The sequence below is a fragment of the Alligator sinensis genome, unplaced genomic scaffold (assembly GCF_000455745.1).
Source record: "Alligator sinensis unplaced genomic scaffold, ASM45574v1 scaffold1384_1, whole genome shotgun sequence".
Lineage (NCBI taxonomy): Eukaryota > Metazoa > Chordata > Crocodylia > Alligatoridae > Alligator > Alligator sinensis.
Window position 1 is genome coordinate 184117 of NW_005843132.1, and position 23094 is coordinate 207210.

Consider the following 23094-nt stretch of genomic DNA (forward strand, 5'->3'; position numbering starts at 1 on the left):
CCCATGCATGGACAAAAGCTACTGGTTTAACCCTCTCAGAGCTGCTGCTGAATTAAGGCTTTACTGTCAAAGTGCCAATCTGCATACAAATAGGCTGTGGCTGTGAGAGAGTTAACCTGTGAGGGTTATAGATGTGGGGAAGGAAGCTGATAAAAAGATTCTATGCTCATCCCAGCTCTTACAGAGGTAAGATTGTCTACTCCCTCTCCCTTTTTCAAGGAAAAATCTTTTGTCATGGTGCATGTCTTATCTGGAAGGCTTTACTGTCAAAGTGCCAATCTGCATACAAATAGGCTGTGGCTGTGAGAGAGTTAACCTGTGAGGGTTATAGATGTGGGGAAGGAAGCTGATAAAAAGATTCTATGCTCATCCCAGCTCTTACAGAGGTAAGATTGTCTACTCCCTCTCCCTTTTTCAAGGAAAAATCTTTTGTCATGGTGCATGTCTTATCTGGGGTGTGTGGTATGCAAATATATATGCTGTGTTGCATTTTCTGCTGTTGAAAAGATTCCATAAATCACTCAAGAGGGGAATGCATTTCAGCACTGGGGAAAAGTAAGCTCTTCCTAGTTCCTCACTTGAGCAAATAGGTTTTATGAAGCACTTTGAGACAGGTACACAGAAGTTGTAATAGCAGTACAAGTAATTAAAATGTCTAGTACAAAGACAATAATCATAATAATAATCATAATCACATTAGACTTCCTGAAAGTCAGCATAGAACGCTCCTTATAAAGTAAATTTAGGTAAATGCTACACTTTTTACAGCTCAGTTAGTAAAGAACAAAATAGCTGCAAGTATCATGAAATTTATATAAAGATTTTTTTACCGCCATTGACAGAGATGTTAAATGTTTCTTTTGCAGATGTCAGATCTTCAGTCTCCTGTTTATTCTCTTTGGTACTCTATTAGAACAAAAGAGTGCATTTTCTCTAGGTTATGTAAACAATATCACTACAGAGTCAAGTTTGAAGACGCGCACACTGTACTCCAGGACACAGTATGTTTTCCAACTGCCATTCTCCTAAGAGGCGATTAACTTCAAATGAAAAAACTGTCATTGTTGGCATTCATTATAATAATGTTTCAACTTGATGCAATTAACTTCCCGGTACTTCTAAGCAAATCCCTGAACACAACGGCAAAGCCCCAAGTGCCCTTAATGATCTACCTAACTACACAAATGTACAAAACTAAACACAAACTGCTGACAGACCATGGCTGAGCACTCTTAAAACAAAGATGAAAGTGGGGGAAAAACACTAAACCAGGGCTCATTTCACAGGGGATTGGCCTATTTAAGCATATGCATATATTTAGATGCGAAAGGCCAGTTTCTATTCCACTTATTAGGCATCTAAATAGACGGACACAAATAGACTTAGGCACCTACATGGACTTCCAGTCCAACTTGCTCAAGTCTGTAAAGTTGTTAATATAAAAGATGAGTGATTCCTCCTCCGCGCTATTGTTTTGTGACTTAAACTTAAGGACAATTTGGCAGTTTTTACAAAAGTAAATACATTAATGGATTTTTGGGACGTGAGCAGGGTGGAATAGAATCATACTAGATGTCCAAGTCCATTTAGACACCCATCAGGTGGAACAGAATTGGGTCCTATAAGCAATAGCATTTGAATTAAAAAAAAAAAAAAAAAAAAAAAAGCGTTTAGCATTTCTGTGCATGCCTACACAGAACAATAAAACAAAAAAGTAGTTTGAAAACATTAACCAATTAATCTTCCCACCCTCACTGTGAAGTGTGTGACCAAACTAGTCACATTTTGCAGAAACAGAAACAAAAAAGGAAAGTCACTGGCTGAAGGTCTCAGAGGAGACAGCACCCAGGCATCTAACTGCTCTGGCACAATGGCTCTGGTTAGTGTGTACTGTTTTTAAATAAGCAGTTTCTCCTAGAAAAAAAATGCTGATCTCTGCACTAATGCTACTCAGCTTTCACTCAACTTTACTACAGGGAGACACTACTGATCATTCTTGTAAGATATTGGGCACTCTGACCCATCCCCTCAAAGCACTCAAGCTTAACTTTGGACACTGAAATCAACTGGACTGCTCATGCTTGAAGGGCTTTGTTAGATGAAGGCAAAAATGTTCAGCGTCTGGCAGAAGAGTCCTGTGTGAGATTTTAATAAAACAGCAGAACACATCTACCCAGAAGTTTTTTATCCTAATTTTGGAATTTAAACAAAAGCCATTTAAGAAATGCACAATCCCTGGTGAAAGTCTCTTCAAATAGTCCTCCAGATTTTTAGAGCAGTGGTTCTCGGGGTTTTCAGTCACAATACTCCTCCACCACTTTTCTTTTCAATGCAGCAACAACGCCAACCGAAAACCACTGTTGAGCATAACTTGCCTCAGTGGTTCTCAACTGGGTGCTACTGCAGCCTCAGTCAAGTAAAACTGCCCCATGTGCCTGCTGCACATTCAGACTGGAAAGGGCTGTGGCATGTGCAAACTCCTCCTGCATTAGGTTTCTTTTAACCCTAAAGCAAGCAAGAGAGCTGACTTGTACTGCCATTCTTCCCAGTCCAACCTTGCACAGTATCTCCTAGTAACAGGGGCAGCACACATTTCTGGGAGAAGCATGCCAGGCAGTGGAACCAGGAAGGTCCAGAGTACAAACCAGCTTTACTCCCTGTTTTAGCATAAGCAGAGAACCGTAATTCAGAAAGAGTGCATGCTCACTGCAGCCCTGCACACAGGCTAGTCTTATCTGGCTGCCACAGCAGTGGCAGCACCTGTGTCAGCACCCCTCATGGAGTCTTGCAGCACTCCAGTTGAGAACCACTGCTTTAGAGTATGGCTCAAACCTATGCAGACAAGCTGCTCCATGGCCAATCCCTCCCTGCCCTATATCTCATTTGCAAAACAAAGAAATGAACGCAGGGATGACAGCGAAAATATACTATGGAAAAACTGCTTTAGGGAAGACGACAGGTGTGAAGTTAAGACAAAAAAATAGAGGATTTTTGTTTTGGATTGGGGGGGGGTTCATGAAAAATTAAATGTATTATTTGGTTTTAGGGATGGAACAGTGGTTAGGGAACACTCTGGTGTGTTAGCGTTGACTTCGGGCCAAATCTCAAATATTTACTACTACCATCGTACAAACACCTCACTGTTAGCTAATGCTGTGCTTGATTTAAATCATCTTCTACAAAAAACATTAACTTGTAAGTCAATCATAGCTTCAAAATTCAGCAGAGGCTATGTGCTGTAACTATTATTTTTTCCATTAAGAGTTTAATAAAATACCAAACAATAAAATATCTAGATTTTCAAATGACAAGCATATATAGACCTTACCAGGCAGTTAGAGGAAATCAAAGTAATTTAATACTGTTACTCTTACAAGCTATAAGCCAGAATTCAACACCTATATCTCTAAGTTTGTCTAGTCTATAAAAAAGGGCACGTTCTTAAATAATTAAGAAGATAAAGTTTTACTAAAACTAATTCAGGCTCATATAGAAGCTTGGAGCTGAATTCAAGTGACTACAACAGAGTTAAAACTGAGACTATCCTATCTTCACTGCTAGTTACTAGTAGTGCACTTGGCTAGAGATAAACAAAAATCTGTAGTATGATGTTCCCAGAATGAATTTTAGTTGTGTAGCAAACTACCTGCATTACCAGAATGGATATCCACAAAATAAGCTGCAGAAGAAGTTGGCTAATTTAATTAGTGCCACACTCAAGAGCAATGAGGGCTCTCTCTGTCATATTGATTACTGAGATGACTGGGAATACGCATTCCTAAACTGTTTCACTCTGTTCTGTATAATTTGGAATAATCAAAGGGTTTTGCAGCTGGTAGTTTCATTCTAGACAAACAGCAGGGAGAGAAAAAAGAAAGACAAGAGAAGGAAATGAGGAAGGAAGCAAAACTGAAGAAAAAAAACTAGATCAAGTGAAATGACAGCCCAAAACTGTGTATATGTTTAATAAATGCTGAAGAGTGAAAACTGGTTGGCTGAAGTATGCAAGGTTATGCCAACTGCGTTACTGAAGTAAGCCAATCAATCCATTCCCACCAAAATGAACACACACACACACACACACACACACTATTAGCAAAATCTCAGCCCCACAGGTGTTAATGACAGAACTCCAATCAACTTCGCTAGCACTAGGATTTCACCCAATACAGCTTTGCACTTATTATGCAGTATATTTATTATTTTATATACTAACAGCATGTACCCACAGCATAAGAAAGATGCATTAAAAAGAAAGTAAATTGTTAAATGCAGTAGTTGGATGAAGGCAGACAAGGTTCTTTGGGTAAACCTGATATCTTTTATTAGACCAACTCGAATAGTTGGAAAAATTCTTCTTAGCAAGCTTTTGGGTTTAAAAACCCTTTGTCAGGCTGAGGAAGCATCTGCAGTTGGTGTGTGCTCTTCCTGGATGGAAACTTTTCCAACTATTTGAGTTTGGTTTAATAAAAGATGTCAGATTTACCCAAAGAACTTTGTCTGCTTATGTCCTTAGAGCAACATGGCTACAACCTACACCCCTGTAGTTGGATGAATGAATGCTCAAAATGGTTAATACAGAGGGAATGCATACCTCTCCCAGGAACTGCTCCTCAGTGGCGTGACTGTCTTCACTGTCATTTTGTACTGATTGGTCATATTCTTTAGGAGCCTTATGCAAAAAATAGAAGATGATGTTTGGAGAAGTTAGCAGGAGAGACGAAAGAAGCAGTTAAGAAACAACAAAGTTTAAGAATGCATATAAAAAAGCACCACAACTGAGATTCCCAACTATCCATAAATGTATGGACAGTCCATGAAGAACAAGCTTAAAAATGCCTGACTGTAAAGTCAATTACAAAATGGAGCCATCTGTAAAAAACTAAGAAACCCTGAGCTTGATTGAACTTCACCAAAATGAGAATGCAGGTAAAGCCTTGATGCCCCTGGTATCTGAGTGGGCGTGCAGCACCCTGAAGAGAGCACTCTTTCAGGACTTTGAAGCCTGTAACTTCCTCCCTCCCAGCCATGTGCTGTTGCTGCCACATTCAGCCACTTGCCTGTAGCACTGGGTCACACGTAGGCAGACAGTAGTACTTCTTTGGGGGCCTGTGCTGACAAAGGGGGAGTATGGTTGTCTGGGGGAGGGGAGGTTGCAGCATAGGGTAGGGTTCAGTCAGGGGTGTCAAGGTATGGGGATGAGCAGGAAACCCCTGGGGTGGGGCCACTATAGTGTCAAACCATTTCTGCAGTCAAGCAGGGTTGCCAAACTGAGAATTATTTTTACTTTTTTTTTTTTTACTGACAATCTACAAACTTTGTACTGACAACAAAAAAAAAAAAACTTTAACTATGGTTGGTGTTAAAATCTTAAGTTTGAACCTGACCCTAGTCCAGGGCCTGACAGAAGGCTACACTTACGTTACGTAAAACATGTGTCAATAAAAAATTGTGGCCATCAGTATAAAGTTTGCAGATTGTCAGTAAAAAAAAAAAAAAATTAAATTAAAAAAAAAACAAAACAAAATTTTGGGCTGGCAACCATGATCTCCACTGACATTCAGAATTAATCTGCTAGCTGCAGGGGGAAATAAATTAATAAAATGCATACACTTCCTTTATCAGTTTTCAAATTAGCCATCTGTAGGCTTTTTCTTCAATTTGAAAAATTTTGATGGGAACAGCCGTTGTACTCTAATGACAAGTTACGTTTGTAACAGGCAAGACAGAGAGCAAGAAGCAATCTGACAGAGAATGAGGCAAGTTAAGGGCACACTTCATTGCTGCTGTAGAGCAAAGCAATTAAGTGATGTGAGAACAATGCAAATCATTCCTCCAGGAATCTCATACTTAGCCAGTGAAAATGAAACCATCAGACCATATCCATGGCTATACTATATACAGGAGGACTGAGCTATGAGACCTTCTGCTATACCTTAATGAACTCCCTCAGGCCCCTGAGAGTCAAGTACAGCAATGTACTCTGCAGGCCACACTGCTCTCTTTGACAGCAGCATAGTGTGCTGACTGCTGATACAATCCCTTCTTCCTCTCACACCTGAACCTAGCCTGCACTAGCAACATGACCTCTACATCATTACTCTATCCAGAGCTCATTTCCCCACCTACTTTATTCTAAATGCTCAGAGCAAGATTCTCCCTGATGTCCACCTCGGGAGCAATGAGGGCTTACACAAACACAACTACATTTTTACTCCAACCTCCCAGTACCGTGAGTTACTACTTTTAATTAGATGTAGTCACAGGGCACCACCCTTCATTTTTTAGCAGGTTTAAGAGTAGATAAAAACTGCATTACAACAAATGTGACTTGTGGAAAGAGCGGGAGTACAGGGAGAAGAGGAGCTGCTTAGATTTCAACTAATTAAGAAGATGGCTATTTGCTCTGTGGTTTCAAAGCCGCTATGGTTCCCCTCAGACCAGGAAAGGGAGGCCACACCACAGAAGTCAGTTTCTGTTGCAATCCTTTTTGTTAACAATTTGGGTCCTACAAAGGTGTCCTTTGCTAGCTGTATCAGTTAGTCAATGAAGACGTGTCCTCCTCTCAGAGGCAACATAAAAAACTCTGTAGCAGAAATTAACCAATGCATTAAAATGGCAGAGCAGAGAAAGCCTCATGTCAAGATGAATCTCTCCCAAGGCAGACAGGGATCATAAAATAAACACAATCTTAACCACTAACTGGATGATAGGAAAAAAAATGGATAGTGAAATTTACATAGCAAAAATGTCAGTTAAAAAAATATATGAACAGATGCCTTAATTAAATCTACATCAGCATACATATAATCTGGGCCAACTACTGAGCTAAACCAGAATTAAAACAAATATAACTTCTATTGCTCTTTACTTACCTCTTCTTGCTCACCATCTGCTAGACTCTCTTTATTCAGAGCAGAAGTAATCTAAAAATAATTAAGACTTGTCAATAAAATGTCTTTTTATGTCAAGGGGTGTGTTAGTAAGAATTAACCTCTCAGCTCAGGAAACAGCAAAACTGGGGATGGGATGCAGCTAATATTAAGTTTGCAAAACAATGAAAATCATGCTGGAATTTTCTTTTATGAGCCTGGAGAAAAATTTACCTGCAAACCCACTGAAATAGCTGCACATTGAATTCAGTTTCTTATCTAGAACAGTATTTAGGGCGTATGCCCAACTACAAAACTAGAAAAATATTAATGGTATTAGAAAATCCACACTGCTAAACAACTTTTGATGGAATTTATTGCTACCTTGACTACAGAAGTTTTCCCTTCTGCAATTTTGATTTCTTTGAGGCATAAAATTGTATTTCAATATTTTTAGCATAATAGGGTGCAAACTTGTCTGAGATTTCTGGGTGTTACCATAGTATGAATACTGATAATAATAATACCGCAGAGTATCTAAAAATATATATCTACAGTGTCTATAGTCTATAAAAGTGTATATAGTGATTAGTGAAACTGTACCATCAGCAATCATATTTTAGCAGCAGCTGTGCCAGTATGGTTCCAACCATAGCATGGATGAGGCCTTACAATTACAGTTTTTTGCAATGTGAACTGTCTGTCTAATTTCCAGGATTTCCTTTGAAAAAAAATCTCACCTTAATATAGAGATATATAAAGTTAAAATTTAAGATAATATCAGTCCATCATCTGGGCAGCATGGATTTTCTATTATCACTAATTTCATCTTTTTTTTTTCTAGCTTTATAGGCTGGACATTAGCCCTAAATGGTGTTCTAGATAAGAAAATGAGTTCAGCATGCAAATATTTTATTCTGGATCAGTGGTTTTTTTGCCTTCAGGTTACTGCCAATAAAGTAATGAAAAGTGATATTTTACAAGTTCCCATGGGCTGACCAAAGTGCTAGCTCAAAAAAGAATAAAATAAAGCAGCATGCTACTAGACGTTTATTCTGACACTCTTAAGGCAGTTGTCCTTTCGGTATTTATGGTAAGGTAAGGAAGCTTAAAATAAGTTGAGATTCATATGTCTTGATTTTGAAGAAGTTGTTAACTCTAAAGACAAGCCACTTTGTGTTGTATCAATATAACAGAAAACATGGATTCAGTTCAAAGGGCAATTATGGTTGAAAATTTGCTATGAAAATCACTTTCTTCTTGCTCAACAAATATTTGTCTCATATATAGGCTTATGGTGCAGTTCAGTATTTCAGGTCACTTTACCAATACATATGTATTACAAGAACAAGTAGTAAGCAGTGGATATGCAACTGAACTGTGGAAGGTGAGGTGGATTCTAATTTGGGTTATGCATAACGAAAAAAGTTGTAAGCAAGGCTCTGAGTGCTAAGTCTTGATTGCCTGGTGATGCAGAAGCCAGAAAAAATTCATCCGGACTTTCAGACTGCAATCACACTTTACAGAATGGGCATTTCTCATTACAATGCCATTTGACCTGCATAACAGGATTGAAGGATAAGGTGTTAGGAAAACTCATATTTTATTTGGAATTGGAGCAGATTTCCCTTGAAACTTTGAGACACAAGCATGTTTCCTTGAAATCACATTGTGATTTTATGGAGTTACTTTCTGGAATAGACTCGCACTTCAACATTTGGCTAGAATGCAGATTACAATGAGTAAAATGACTGAACCAATTTAGTCCAAACTAAAGGAAGAAATCCAGCAGATTTTAGGGGCAAAAGGCCCCTGAAAACTTTGCAGAACATAAAGCATTAAACAAGTAAGATAATGGCTTGAAGAGCAGGCCCACAAAAGCTCATCAGATTTTAAGGGTTCCTAGGGTGCAAAGACACAGGAGATACTGAGAATTTTCTTCTGTAGAATATGAAGATACAGAGTATAGATACAGTGGAGTCATTTCATATTTCAGAACAAAGAAATTCACCTGAAAAAAAACAGTCAAGTTCTATTTCACTGTAGTTTAAAACTTGCACAGTCTATACAGATAACACTAAATTCTAAAGATGTACAATACTGGCACATATTCCAGTCTTTTTTTTTTTTTTTTATTATTCTGAACAGTTTTATATTCTTAGTAAAATATATGAGCTTCAGTTTTAAAAACAAGAATGCAAAATTGTGGGTCTGCAAAAGTCATCCCCTTATCTCACTTAGGCAGATCTTGTTTCTGAAGACCAAACAACTACATCACTCCAAAAGCAGGATATGTTTTTAGGTTAGAAAGAAGTGAAGTGGTCCTTGTGCGGGCCGGGCACAACCCGGGCCCTTTTTTGTGCTCTGCACGGGCTGTGGCCAGCAGCCCGGGCACGCGGGGTCGGAGAAGGAGCACGACAAGCTAGAATTAGGCACAGACTCGTAGCGGTAGATTTAAAGATCGTTTACTTACACCGAAGATGGTCGTGGTGTAGGCTGGAAAACTTGCTTGAGTTGCGGTTACAGAACACGAACGATCACATGGAGTTTGCTAGGCTCCACGGAAACAGAGCTCCGGATGCCCTGGGTTAGCACGCCACCAAAATCGAAACTCGTAGATACGTCTTATAAAATTTGCCGCTCGAAGACGGGAAGAGGTGGGCGATGGATCAAATCGCCAAGCTCCTCTGAATCTCACACAGGGTCTCTATTACCCTGCCGTGTACCCAGAGTCCCCACGAGATGGATGTGGAGTCCTCTTCGGCTTGGGCGGAAACCGCTCAAGCCTCTTATATGGCTAACAGGCCAATCGTTAGCCGCCACGTAGGAATAATTTAGAACTAGCCAATAGCGGGGAATAAATTTGCATACGGGTGGCGGGAACTCTTTTGCACCGTGCATTTCTCTTGCAACTTGAGCAATGCACCCTGCAAAAGAAGCTACAAATAGGTGGGAAACTCGTCCTTGCACCGGAGTTTTCCCCTGCAGTAGAAAACTCCACCGTGCAACCAAGCTGTAATTTGGCGGGGATAATTCTAGTGCCGAAGCGCACACAAAATCATACTTTTGGGTTATGACAGTCCTAAATAACCCAAGATTGCAAACCAAGGCAAACCTCCTCCCCTTCTGAACGTAGTTATGATTGTTACTTTTTCTTTCCTAAAGTTGCCACCAAGTTCCAAAAGGAGAAGTTCTGCTGCTACTTGTCACCTACAGGCCCCAGCTTGAACACATCATTGAAGGACCTCCAAACCCTCCCAGAAAATGATGACCATTTCAAGGCAGCACTTGGGGATAATCCTGTCCTGGTTTACAGGCAGCCCCCCCAATCTCAAACAGCAGCTCACCAAGCCAACCGACCTTGCTAAAAGCCCAGGTGGGCAGTTGTGGCCCCTCATCAAAACAGACCACATCATCACTGGACCGAACAGCAAGGATAACATCTGGAGTTCATTCATCTGTTCCTCTACCAACATCATATTGCCATCACGTGTTTACAGTGCCCCTCTGCCATCTGTATTAGACAGACAGGGCAATCCCTATGTGAAATAATGAATGGACACTGATCTGACATCAGTTCTAGAAAGGCAAAAGCCTGTGACAGAACACTTGAACCCCCCTGGACTTTTCCATTGCTGACCTCAGAACGGCTGTCCTTAAGCAACTTTAAAAAACAATTTGAACACAAAATTGCAGAACAACAAATCATCTGCAGACTGGATTGTGTTAAGTGTGATCTCAGGAGAGACTCCAGATTTGTTTCCCATTCTTTGGACTAGCTTTATAAGCTCCTATGTCCCTCAGTGAGTTAATTGTTTCTCTTTTGACCTCTTCAGACCCCTCCTTTCCTCCTTTTTCCAATATCCTTTTTAGTTAAATTACTTTATTCCTTTCTACTTTAGTATCCCTTCTCTCTGCAAGTCCATTCATAGCATCTGATGAAATAGGCTGTAGCCCAGGGGTGGGCAATTATTTTGGGCGAAGGGCCACTTACCAAGTTTCAGCAAGCTGCCAAAAGCCACATGGGTAGCCCTGCCCCTTGACAGGTGCCATGCCCCCTGATCGCCATCTTGGGACTGCAAGTCCTGCCCCTAACTTCTGACCTTTGCCACCAGAAGTCCCTCCCCTTGTCCCTGAAAGTACTCCTTTGGGGAAGACAGTTTGCCATCGCAGAATGGAAAAAAAACCTCACATTATATACTAAAAATCAAGCAATCATAAAAATATATTTTAATTTGATTTAAAAGAAATATTTTTGTCCCGATGTGTGCGTTTGTGCTGTATATGTAGAAATGATTGCATAATAGCTCAAAATACAACCTTACTCTTGTATAGCGTGTAGAGTGTGCAGGGATACTGGGGGTATAGGTGGGTATGGTATTTGTGGAGCGTGTGATTGTGTGTGGGAGAGGGTGTATCTGTGGGGTTTGTGGGAAGGGTTTGAGGGTATGTGTGGTGTACACGGCAGCCCCCTGGGCACACCTCCCTGAGCTGGTCAGCACCTGCCCCCACCTCATAACAGCTCAGAGCCCACACGCCCTGCGGCCTCCCCACCACTGCCAACAGTGCACAGCCCCAGCAGACCCCACACCTACTCCGCACAGCCCAGCTGTGGTATGTCCTGCCGCCCCAGGCATGCAGTGAGGAGCAGCACATGCAGCTGCGACCCTGTGTGCCCCGCGCCGACTCCGGGTTCACCCATTGGGGTTGAGCAGCAGCAGCAGGGCAGAAACTGCTGCTTGACACAGAGGAAAGCAGCCCCTCTGCCTCACTGCCACTGGGCAGTTTTTGCTGTGGCTGCCCAGAGCCCGTGCTGTGCTAGGCTGTCTTGCAGCTCCTTCACCGCTGCCTCTGGGCTGCCTGGCACTGCAGCAGTGACAGTGTGGAGCCGAAGCGCAGCTCACAGGTGGCAGTAAAGGAGCCACACCACAGCCTAGCACAAAAACTACCCAGCAGCAGCAAGGGGGAGGGGCCACTTTCAAGGTTCCCTCTAAGGTGCATGCGTGTGTGGTCACGCACAACTAAAAGCGTGGCCGCACACAGCTTTTTCAAGGCTGCGCGCCCGGAGAGGCTGGGGTGGGCTCCGCCAGCTCCCGCAAAGTGCTCCGCTCCCCTGAATCAGGGCCAGGGAGTGGAGCACTTCCCTGGAGCCAGCGGCGGCCGCACCAGCACCCTACCCCAGCCTCCATCACTGCCTTGGCTCTCCTCAGGGACCAAGAGCAGCCCCAGTGAGGCTCCGCCAGCTCCGGGACACTGCTCCGCTCCCCTGCCCTGATGCCACGTGCCTCCTCACTCCCGAGGCGATGCGGGGGAGCGGAGCAGTATCCCGGAGCCGGAGGAGCCTCACTCGGGGCAGGCAGTGGCTCCTCCCCGAGGTGAGGGAAGGCAAGCATGGAGGCTGGTGCGGGCTCCGCTGGCTCCAGGGAAGTGCTCCACTTCCCGGCCCCAATGCAGGGGAGCGGAGCACTTCTCGGAGCTGGCTCCAGCTCCCCGCACCAGGCTCTGGCCCCAGCCCTTGACCCCCTGCTCCAGCCTCTGGTCCCAGCCCCTGGTGCCCAGCTCCAGCATCTGGCCCCAGCCCTCAGCCCCCTTTGGTAAGTGTCCCACGCTCACAGACCAAGGAGGCGTGCTTATGGACCGCTGCTCCCGAGAGGGAACATTGGCTACTTTCCCCCAGGGCTAGGCAGGGCCAGGTGTGCCTTGCTGTTACAGGGTCCTGCCGTGTCTTCCCCTGGGTCCTACTGCCCCCAGCTCCTGTCATCTTTGACAGGCAGCCAGGGGCAAATAAGTGTTAATTTTCTAAATTTTTTAGGGGCCCTGCAGACCAAATAGAATGGCCTGGCAAGCTGGATCCAGTCTGTGGGCTATATTTTGCCCACCCCTGCTGTAGCCTCTCTGAAGCAGTTAGTTTATAAAGTAACACCTGTCCCACCTTCTGTCTAAGTTCCAAAAGGAATATCTTAGTATTTAAAACTAGTTAATTAAACACTGAATGTGCTCAACTGTTCTTTAAACTGGGGCTCACATGAGAGCGAGCGAGAGAGCACGAGCAAGAGCTGCAATTCTGTAACTCATATCACTAGTAAAAAGACCCAGACTGGAAATATCAAAGCAGTCTAAACAATTAGATAACTGAGGTTAAAGATGTGCATCTAAATCCCTCAAACTCCTTTAGAATTACTCAACTGGAGTGCCAACACCAAGAGAATATACATCATAAGAATTCTGCCTTGGAAATAATAAGCTCTACATAGAAACATCCTCTGGATCTCCTGGAGATTTTATATAGTTTATTTACATCATATTTCAAGAGTAGAGGCCTGATTTTTTTTTTTTGGTGTCTTCTTGAGCAGTGAGCATATTGCTGGTGTTTCTTCAAGTGAGTTGTATTTAAATAACCTGAGGGGACAACCTAGAAGGTAATAATTGCATTACAGCCTTTAGTAGAAGGCACTAACTGGGTGAATAAAAAAAACATGCTTATGGGCAAAATGTATTTTCACCCTGCACTCTGACCGTTTATGCTCTTCTAGTCCTACGCCCAAATGAGTATCTCTACCATTTTTTTGAGATTTACAAGCTGTACAGTCAGTACAAATCCTTCAGCACAAATACATGACAATTTTCAAACACATTTACCTTCTTTCCTAGATCATCTTTCCTGTACCCCAAGAGTTCAAGGTACTTGACACGAGAATCTTCTTCAAAATTTACCTTAAAAAAAACCAAAACCCCCAAAGTTAAAAGAAGCCTATTTTAATTCCTGGTTTTATTTCCCATACTGTACTTTCAACTGATCTGGATAAGTATTTATTGAGAGTTAATGATCATGGACTTTAAACAAAACATACTAAAAAAGAGAATTTAAAGTGGAATCTGGGCATTTGAATAGCTACATATAGTACGTGGACTCAGTCAAAACAGTTAACAAATCTCCACCAATTCCTTATGTGGAGAAAAATAAAGTGTTATAACTAATCATCAAAATCACATCTTCCTGTACCAGATGGTAAATCTAAGATCTTTTGTCATTTTCCCTAATAGAAAGATGTACAAGGTGCCAAGCCAAACCTTTACAAAAGTTTATAAGTCTTTACTTTTGCTAGAACATCTTCCAAGAGATGGTTTCTTAGATGCAATTTTCAATCTAACTATTCCACAGACCAAAGTGAAAGTTCCCCCATTTTCTTTATATAGTGTTTTCTGTTAAAGGGTTTACCATAACTTCACAAGCACAGGTAGAAATATTTTTGTAATTTAAATTGTCAGACAGCTGTTACCTTTAAGAAGGCCCACACATTTTTCTCAAAATCTGTCTGAGCCACGTCCATTTTTTTCTGACAGTAGCTGACAAATCCTTCTGACTGCACAGCTTCCTGCAGCTGATTCGAGCGGCTCAAGAACTCCTTCTCAGTGACAACCTGGCTCACATATACATGGTGGTGTGGTGGCTGCTCAGCTCCTTGCTGCTGCTGGGACTTTGTATTCTCAAATGTAACCAGCTTACCCCCAAACTGTAATTGAATAAACAATGCACCATGCATTACACAACGCAGTTATACATCACCACACACACAAAAATAGACCCATTTTATCTACAGTACATATGTACACATGCATTGGAAACACACATGCACACACAGAACGTGTTTGTATGGAGAGAGAGAATGTATGTTTTATTTGAGGTTCTGGTCTTTCAAATGTGTACACATAAGAGTACTTCCACTGAGTTCAATTAATAACTTTACTCATGAAGGTAATCCAAAGTGCCTTTCAGGTGAGGAACATAGCTTACAACAGGGGTTGGCAATGTTTTTGGGCAGAGTGCCAAAAATATCAGCAGCCTCGACTTTTAAGATGTTGGCACGCCACTAGCAGATGGTGGGAGAAAAACAAGGGAAGCCTGGTCCTTGTTGTGGCAGCGCAGCCCCAGCCCCTTCCTTGCTGGCCACCCTGAGGTGCACATGCCAAACAACATTCCTTCACATGCCACACACTGGCACTCATGCCAGGGGTTGCCTAACCCTGGTTTATAAGCTTCCAAGAATAGCCACTATATGTGGTTCTACAACATTTAGCATGATGAGGCTCTGATCTTGGCTGGGTTCTTCGGTGCTTTGATAACAATTCTGAAATGAAAACTTTATGTATACACATACATAAATAAGGCATGATATGAGGTACCGAACAAATATTGAGATATAATTAATAAATAAAATATAGGCAGAAGTAAAAGTGGAAAAGAAAATGCCAAGATATGAACAGGCGCGAGAGAAAGAAATAAAAGTTTTAACTGTTTCCTACTTTACGTAGAACAAAAGCCTACATGCATTGATACAAGTGGTGCAAAAGCCAGCATAATTCAAGGCAAAAATTACCCACAAAAGACATGACCTCAAAGTTGGCTATCAAATAACCAGGATGAGGTAATGGGAATAAACAAGCATGTAAATCACTTCTAAAACAGCACAGATCATAGCCTATTACAGAGGTCAAATTTCACTTTAATATATCAGCTACCAAGTAAGTAGGTACACAGTACTGAGAATAGAGAAGTATCTTGGCATAGATATCTATTTTGAGTCAATTTAACACTGACAGAACAAAAGTCTGATAACCATATTTTCTCAACAACAACAAAAAAAAAAACCCACACACCCCTGGCTATAGTATCCACCTAGATTTTGAAGGGAAGTCTGAAGTAAAGAGATCACCAAGCCTGGTGGTCAAACCTGAGTGACAGATGGGGCCCACAGACTGACCCAGGGTGCTGGGGCTATGGCCACATGCAGAGTTGGATTCCGTACGCTGACTCTGGAGCTATGTGCTGGGTCAGACCCAGTGCATCAAGTCTGGGACCTCAGGCCAGGTCCAGGGCCATTTGCTGGTTCCAGAACCACATGTTGGGTCTGACCCCGCGTGTTGACTCTGGAGCCATGTGCCAAGTCCAGGACCACACTTTGACTCTGAAGTTACATGCTGAGTCCAACCCAGTACACAGCTCCGGAGTCAATGCACAGTTCCAGACACAATGCACCAGGTCTGAATCAACACATGGTTCCAGAGCCAGTGAGGGGTTGGATGCAGTGTGCCAGATCTAGCTGCAGACCATTCCACATGCCAGCCCAATCCAGCTTGCAGCTGGGGCAGCAGGCCTCCCAGAGATCTAGAAATTTGGCAGCAGGAGGGTAGGGTAATAAGAGCAGTGGCAGCATTAATTCCCATGGCTCCCAGAGTCACCACAATTAACACTGCCACCACCCAACTGCAGCCCCCCCTTAAATTTCCAAACTCATGAGGATCCCTTTTCCTCACATATAATGTGCCCGCCAATTTTCCCCAGCTGGTTTTGAGAGAAAAAGGTGCAGGATGTATACAAGAAATCATGGTAGTCTTCCTTTCGTTAAAAAAAAAAAAAGTGTAACTTTTGAAAATAAGTAAACAGTCCAGTCAAAGAAAAGATGGCTCAGATGGACAGGAAAACCTAGCTGAACCTCACCTGGCTAATCTGTGATTTTGATAATCCCTAAGAAATTTAGCAGCCTCAGAAACTCAAAGAACAGCAAAATGCAGAGAGGTCTCTACTACTCCTACTAAGCAGACAGTGTACATACTAAGACAAGCATCAGAAAACTAAAGCAGGCATACTAAAGCATATAAACAATGTGTGTGGTGATGCTCCAGCTTTTATTAACAATTATTTTGTAAATTTTGCTCACTTGGCTGTCAATCAAGCTGTAAAATGTAGTAATCCACAGTGGACCTCCCAGGCATTACTGTAAATTAGTGAAGCTTTATTATACTAATCTGGACCACAAGATTGAAATTCACATCTCTGCTCAACTCTTTGTACAGAGTGTATTAGAAAAGTTACTGCAAAGTCAACTGAGTCCAGCCTGTAGTCTGCAAAGAAGATCCCACACTTACTGAAAATGATGCACCCACAGGTCGTCGGATCCACTTGGGCGGCTTCTTTAATGGTAGAACACTGCTTTGTGGAGTTGTCTGCTGTGGAAGCTGCAATGGTGGGAGGGGCTGCCCTGTACCAAATGGATCAAGATTTCCAAAGGAGGAGGAGAGCTTTAAAGAAAAAGAAAGTAATTGCACACTGCCTGCCAAATTAAAATAAAAAAAAAAAAAAAAAATCACTTGCATTCAGAAGGCTTCTTCATTACACTGGTATATATCCTTTGGCCATTTAAAAATTCTGGCATACGGAGGGCATAATTTTCCTTTGCAACTTCACATGCATAACTTAATACTTTTCAGTACCTTGTCTACCTGCTTCTGCCTCAAACCTTCTGTGCTTCCCCCCATGATGGAGTAAATGCTGATCCGCCCATCAAAAGAAGCTGCTGAAAGGACAGCAGGGTTTCTGGGACACCACTGAACGTCAAAGCACCACTGTGTGTTTGTGGGAAGTTCATACAACACCTGGGACAAAACAAAGGAATTTATGAACAGTATTATTTATTATTATAATAAATAATAGTAAGCAGAGCATGCATCTGTAGGACAGGAGACTATGCTTTAAAATTATTTTATGGTCTGCTGCTTTAAAATAAATCTCCAGGGAATAAAGGAAAGATGGGGCTACACTGGAGAGAAGGCTTTAAAGAAAAGGAGGATGGCTTTGTAATGAGACTGCAAAAAAAATGGCACTGGGGGTTCCAGGTTCCATGCCCATCTCTTCCACAGCCTTCCATCTTGCACAGGTCCCTTTAGGTAACATTTTTACAAATGCTTCAGACACATAAAAGACTAAATCTCATTAAACATCATACTAAGAAACATTAGCACTTTTGAAAATATCACTAATTTCTCCGGACCTCACTTTTCCCTCTTAAAAAATGGATACAATACTTCTTTTCTTCTTTCTGTCCATCTCACCTGCTCGGATTACAATTTTGGCCCTGGGACTATTATTTTTTAAGATTATGGGCAGATAAACAAATTACTTCATGTCTGGACAGCTACAGGGACCCCAGCTCATTTAAAGTTAATGCACTACACTAGTCATTTCTGCAACAACATGCAAGTGCCTGAAGCCTTAAAACCTCTATTCTGTCTTCTTCTGGACAGACCAACTGTGTAAATGCAGTATATAAATACACCCTTGTAATGGGAGTCTTACTTGCACAGAAAAGCATACAGAAATATTTTTTGTTTGCTGCATTTTAATGGAAAGAGCAAAGGAATAAAGGAAATTTGATTTGTACTAAGTTCCTCTTTTAGGAAGACTTTGATCTGAGGCTATCAACTAGCTTCTGCAAGATATGCAGACAGCCCTGAACATTTCCTAGTCACTACAGCCAGTTCAAAAACACTGTAGCAACAAAAGCCCAAAACCCTTTAAAGACTGTTGTAATTCAAATTCTTAAGGGTTTTTAAATCACTAGTTTTGATCCACAAAGCCTTGGTGTCCCCTTTAATTATGTCTTTTGAGGCACTCTATAACCCTGATGGCTGTTACATTTTACTTGCACCCACGTCATGTAAGTGGAGATAAATGCTGGGGTGGATGCTTTATGTTCACTTTCATCAACATTTTGTGCATGGTTTAGGGACTTAAAAAAAATAAAATAAAATCAGACTAACATTTCTGGGCAGCTTGTTACAGGCACATTTAAACACCTAGAAAAAATGCATTTAACTTAAAACTACGTTGTTACTACTCTCACTCTGTTTCTTTGGAGCTATGAGAGCCCTCTGGTGGGCAGAATGATGTTACCTGTATATTTTCCCACCAATTGGAATCAAACACTCAAGTCGTCTTAATATAGATTCCATGCCCTTCTTTAAGAGTATTCAGCTAACATCCTGAAGGACGAAAGTATTACGGCTTTTCTGGGGTGTTGGCTGTAGCCATGTTGGTCTAAGGACATAGGCAGACAAGGTTCTTTGGGTAAATGTGATCTCTTTCATTAGACCAACTAAATAGTTAGAAAAATTGTTCTTTGCAAGCTTTCAGGAACAAACACCCTTCTTCAGGTATACTACAACTTTTTAAAATTTTACATCAATGCAATGAGAAATTAATTTCTACCTCCTCTCCTGCAAAGTAAAACGCAGTCTGCAGTCAAAAACACATTTTGGTAAAAAGTAGTCATTAAGGGTGTTCATACACATGCTCCAGGAGGTGGGAGGAGGGAGCAGAGGCTACAAGGTGGTGTAGAGTGGCTACAAGAGCTGTTTTAATTAAAGCACCCAGAGTGTCACATGTATCAGTGTCCCCACACTGTAAAATGCTGGAGGGGACATTTTAACTAAAGCTTGTTGAATGAGCTTTAGTTAAAGCACCCCCACTGCCATTTATCAGCACGGGGACGCTGATACACATGACACTGGAGTCTGCCTGAGTATGGTAACTGCCACACTCCAGCAGACTCGATTAACCGAGTCTGCTCCAATGCGCTGTAGTTACAGTCACAGCTGCCTTGATGCACATGTATAGTAGGGGTGTGCAAAACGGGCTGTACTCAATTTGGATTCGTCCTGAATTGGAGACAGTGATTCAATTAGTTGATTTGGCTCACTGTCCCAATTTGATTCAGCCGAATCTGAAGATTTGATGCCAATTCAGAGAATCAGCGATTTGGTCATAGACACAGCTTTAAATGTTTTTTCTACACACCTCGAGGTACCAGGCATGGCTCGTAAACACTTCAACAATGGGGCAGATGGAGTGTCCCACAGGTGTGCAGGGGGATCCCCCCCAGCGTGCTCAGCGACAGACCCAGAAATGGACCAGAAGCACTTTCAGTTCGCTGCCGAGCACACAGGGGACACCGCCCCCCCCCAAAGCGATTGGCTGTGGGGGGACGCCAGGTGCCCCCCTCAGACCCAGAAGGCACCAGCTGCCAAGCCGGGGGGGGGGGGGGGGGCCCCCCCGCCACTGGGGGGCTCCCCCATGCACTCCCCAGCGGACCTGGAAGTGGACTGTAAGTGCTTCTGGTCCACTTCTGGGTCTGCTGCTGAGCACGCTGGTGACCCTCCTGCACTCCCGTCAGACACTGCATCCGTCCCAGCATCTCAGCATTCACGAGCCGCCTGGTACCTGGAGTTAGGTAGAAAAAACATTTAAAGCTGTGTCTATGTCCGAATTCCCCCATGCACTCCCCAGCGGACCTGGAAGTGGACTGTAAGTGCTTCTGGTCCACTTCTGGGTCTGCTGCTGAGCACGCTGGTGACCCTCCTGCACTCCCGTCAGACACTGCATCCGTCCCAGCATCTCAGCATTCACGAGCCGCCTGGTACCTGGAGTTAGGTAGAAAAAACATTTAAAGCTGTGTCTATGTCCGAATCATCGAATCTCTCCGAATCGATTCGGAGGGTTCCGATTTGGAGAGATTAAAGGGTCTCCCGACTGGAGATTCGGCTGCCAAATCAGGCCGAATCACCGCCAAATCAAATCGGCGACCGAAGCTTTGCACAGCCCTAGTGTATAGGTGCCCATGGGTTCCAACAGAACAAAGCACTTCAGCAAATACCCAAGTTAAATGGGACTTAGTAAACAGGTTTAATCACTTGGAGGAGCTGAACCCATAAAATTTGGCCACAAAAGCAGCTGTAGTAGAAAAGGGTCTTGTCATTTAAATGGTGAAGTAAATTATGATATAACCAACCCTAACTTGAAGTCTGATTTGAAGGAGAAATCTTGTCAATGGCTTTGGAGGAAAGCTCAGTCAAGTCAAAAACCAAGAGCCAGAAAGCCCCTTTTCCTCCAAAATTCCCTTTTCTAAGAGCAAGAGCAGAGAAAGGGACCTTTTTGGAGACCACTTTGATGAAGGTCAATGGATGTGGAAGGAGTGTGACCTAGTCAAGGCTTTTACTGTGTACATGGGAGAGGAGTTCAGGGTTCCTGCAAACATCACCTGGTTGGTTTGGGTTGCGAAAAAAGGAGAAAGCCAAACACATCCAGGCAAACATGGACAAAAGAAAAAAAGAGTTTGGAAATGCATACACTTTACAAAATGCTATTAGCAGAAATGGGAGAAATGGACAAAACTGAACTGACAGTGTCCCCAGAAGTGGGAGGAAGTTCTCTGTAGCATGGTCTTATTTTGGTTTAACTTATAGAACTAGCAGTAGCAGCCAACTGATACCACTGGTGTTATGACTTTTAAGACCCTATGTGCTTTTCCTCATTTGGTTTGGCTGAAATGGTTTGGATCCGAGAAGTTAATACTGGCTTGAAGAACACAGTAAAAGAACACTAAATTAGTATGACTTGCTTAGCCCACATCACCATATCGTCTCTGCACAAAGTCAGATCGTTCACTACAACTACCCACAACAAGCGTTAAAACAAAGATCTTGTGTTTTGTGAAATTTAAAGATGGTTTGCATATAGTACCTCTCCTGTGTTAGGGTTAGAACAGACAATCTTAGCATCCTTTCCACAGCTGAGTAACAACTCAGAATCTGCCATGCTCCAAGCAATGGTCAAAACACCCCTGAGTGAAAAGACAGAGCAAAATAAAAATTAATATAAATTGGAAGGTGATTAATGAGGTACTCTTACATGGAAATGTCTAGAATATCTGATCTCTTCCCCTTTCAAGATCAAATTCTCCTCTCCTGTTAGGGTGAACGGGAAAGATGTTGCCAAGATTTGTTTCACTGCAATAGGTTCTCTCTCCTTTCTGCACTGGGAGTCATGAAAGTGCAGCCAGCAGTTAAAGGCCCAATCCAGCAAGAAAGGCAAAATGTCACATCCAAGGATTTAAAAAAAAAAAAAAAAAAAAGATGTGGCTATCACTGGTAGATTGTCTAATAAAACATATCTTTGACATACAGGTACACTACAGTATGGCTATATGTTTTGGCTATATGTTTTCCAAAATAGCAGGGTAAAAACTGTGTCCTTAATAACTTTGGCAATTTTCTTTTTATTACTAAAAATGTTAACATTATCGGGTCATCCTTTTGGGTGTGGCTACAGCACACGTTCTTGGTGCCTTTTACCTCTAAGAGTAACAAAGTCCTATGCAATATTTTCAGACTATCCATGCATCATGTTGGCCAGAGAAACCAAAGAGAGGTTTGTGGAAAGATTTATCAGGATACGCCCAAATTTAAACGAGAGAGAGAGTCCACAAACCATCACAGCATTAGAATTCTGAACCCAAGATGTATAGACTACTGGACAACTATACCTGGTATGATTTTCCAAAACACGAAATGGAGAGGAAGCAAACCTAAGATCCCACATCTGAATCACAGGCAACTTGTCATCTTCTGAAGCCAGGACCATCTGTGTAGCCACATCAGGATGCCATGCCAAGCCTGAGCAATGCATCTGATAAACAGAAGAATGTATCATAAGATGATAATCAAGGAATACTACAGAAAAAAGGAACTCTTTGAAACAATTCTAGATGCATGGAAAAATGTAGGCTTAACCCAGGGGCAGGCAAAATATGGCCTGTGAGCCGGATTAGGCCCACCAGGCCATTCTATCCCGCCCATAGGGCCCCTAAAAATTTTTAGAAAATTAGTATTTATCTGCCCCTGGCTGCCTGTCAAAAGACACCAGGAGACAGCAGCAGTAGGACCCATGGAGAGCCAGCAGCAGGACTAAGCAGCCACAGCAAGAAGGCAGGCATGACCACCACCCCTCCAATTCCCCTCCACACCGCCAGCCAGAAGTCTCTGCCTAGCAGAGGCTTCTGGCCTGGGATCCTGGGGCTGTTTCTGCCTCCCTGCACCAGAGGGGAATAGAAGAAGAAGGGGGGGGGGGGGGGGGGAGGGGGGGGAGAGAAAGGGAGGCAGGGGAGGACCGTGGACGATCGCCCCAGTCCTCAGGGCTGAGCCGGGCTGGCTCCTGTAGTTGAAGCACTGGAGCCAGTAACCACGTGGTGCCAGAGCAACTGGCGGCCAGTAGGGGGAGCGGGGAAATGGCTGTGGAAGGCAGGGAGAAGGGGCAGTGAGTAGGTGTGCGGAACGCAGGAACAGCTGGGCAGGAGTGTGGGGCCTACACCCGTGTACCAGGGCCAGTGTCAGTGGGGGCCCAGAGCAGGGTGGCAGGAGCATGGGGCATGGGCTGGCAAGAGATCTATGGAGTCAGGCTGGCTCCCTCCTCTCCCGCCTGTCCAGCTGTTGCTGCGCTCTGTGTCCCCACTGCCTGCCTCAGCCATTTCCCTGCCTTTCTGCCCACAGCTGATGCTGCTCTGGCACCATGTGGTTCCTAGCTGCAGTGCCAGGTTGCCCGACTCAGCAG

At 43.0% G+C, this 23094-nt stretch overlaps 1 protein-coding gene across 12 annotated transcripts in view; it reads right to left on the reverse strand.

Moving 5' to 3' along the window:
- Positions 1–23094, reverse strand: part of SEC31A (SEC31 homolog A, COPII coat complex component) — a 71945-nt gene that overhangs the window by 33848 nt on the left and 15003 nt on the right. For all 12 annotated transcript variants that reach the window (XM_025193915.1, XM_025193914.1, XM_006037527.3 and 9 more), the window contains exons 7-15: positions 22031–22173; positions 21229–21328; positions 17145–17306; positions 16800–16952; positions 14153–14386; positions 13512–13586; positions 6876–6926; positions 4595–4672; positions 831–906 (exon numbers count right to left, since the gene is read on the reverse strand). In XM_025193915.1, the coding sequence (XP_025049700.1) occupies positions 831–906; positions 4595–4672; positions 6876–6926; positions 13512–13586; positions 14153–14386; positions 16800–16952; positions 17145–17306; positions 21229–21328; positions 22031–22173 (1072 nt within the window). The remainder of the gene's footprint in view (positions 1–830; positions 907–4594; positions 4673–6875; positions 6927–13511; positions 13587–14152; positions 14387–16799; positions 16953–17144; positions 17307–21228; positions 21329–22030; positions 22174–23094) is intronic.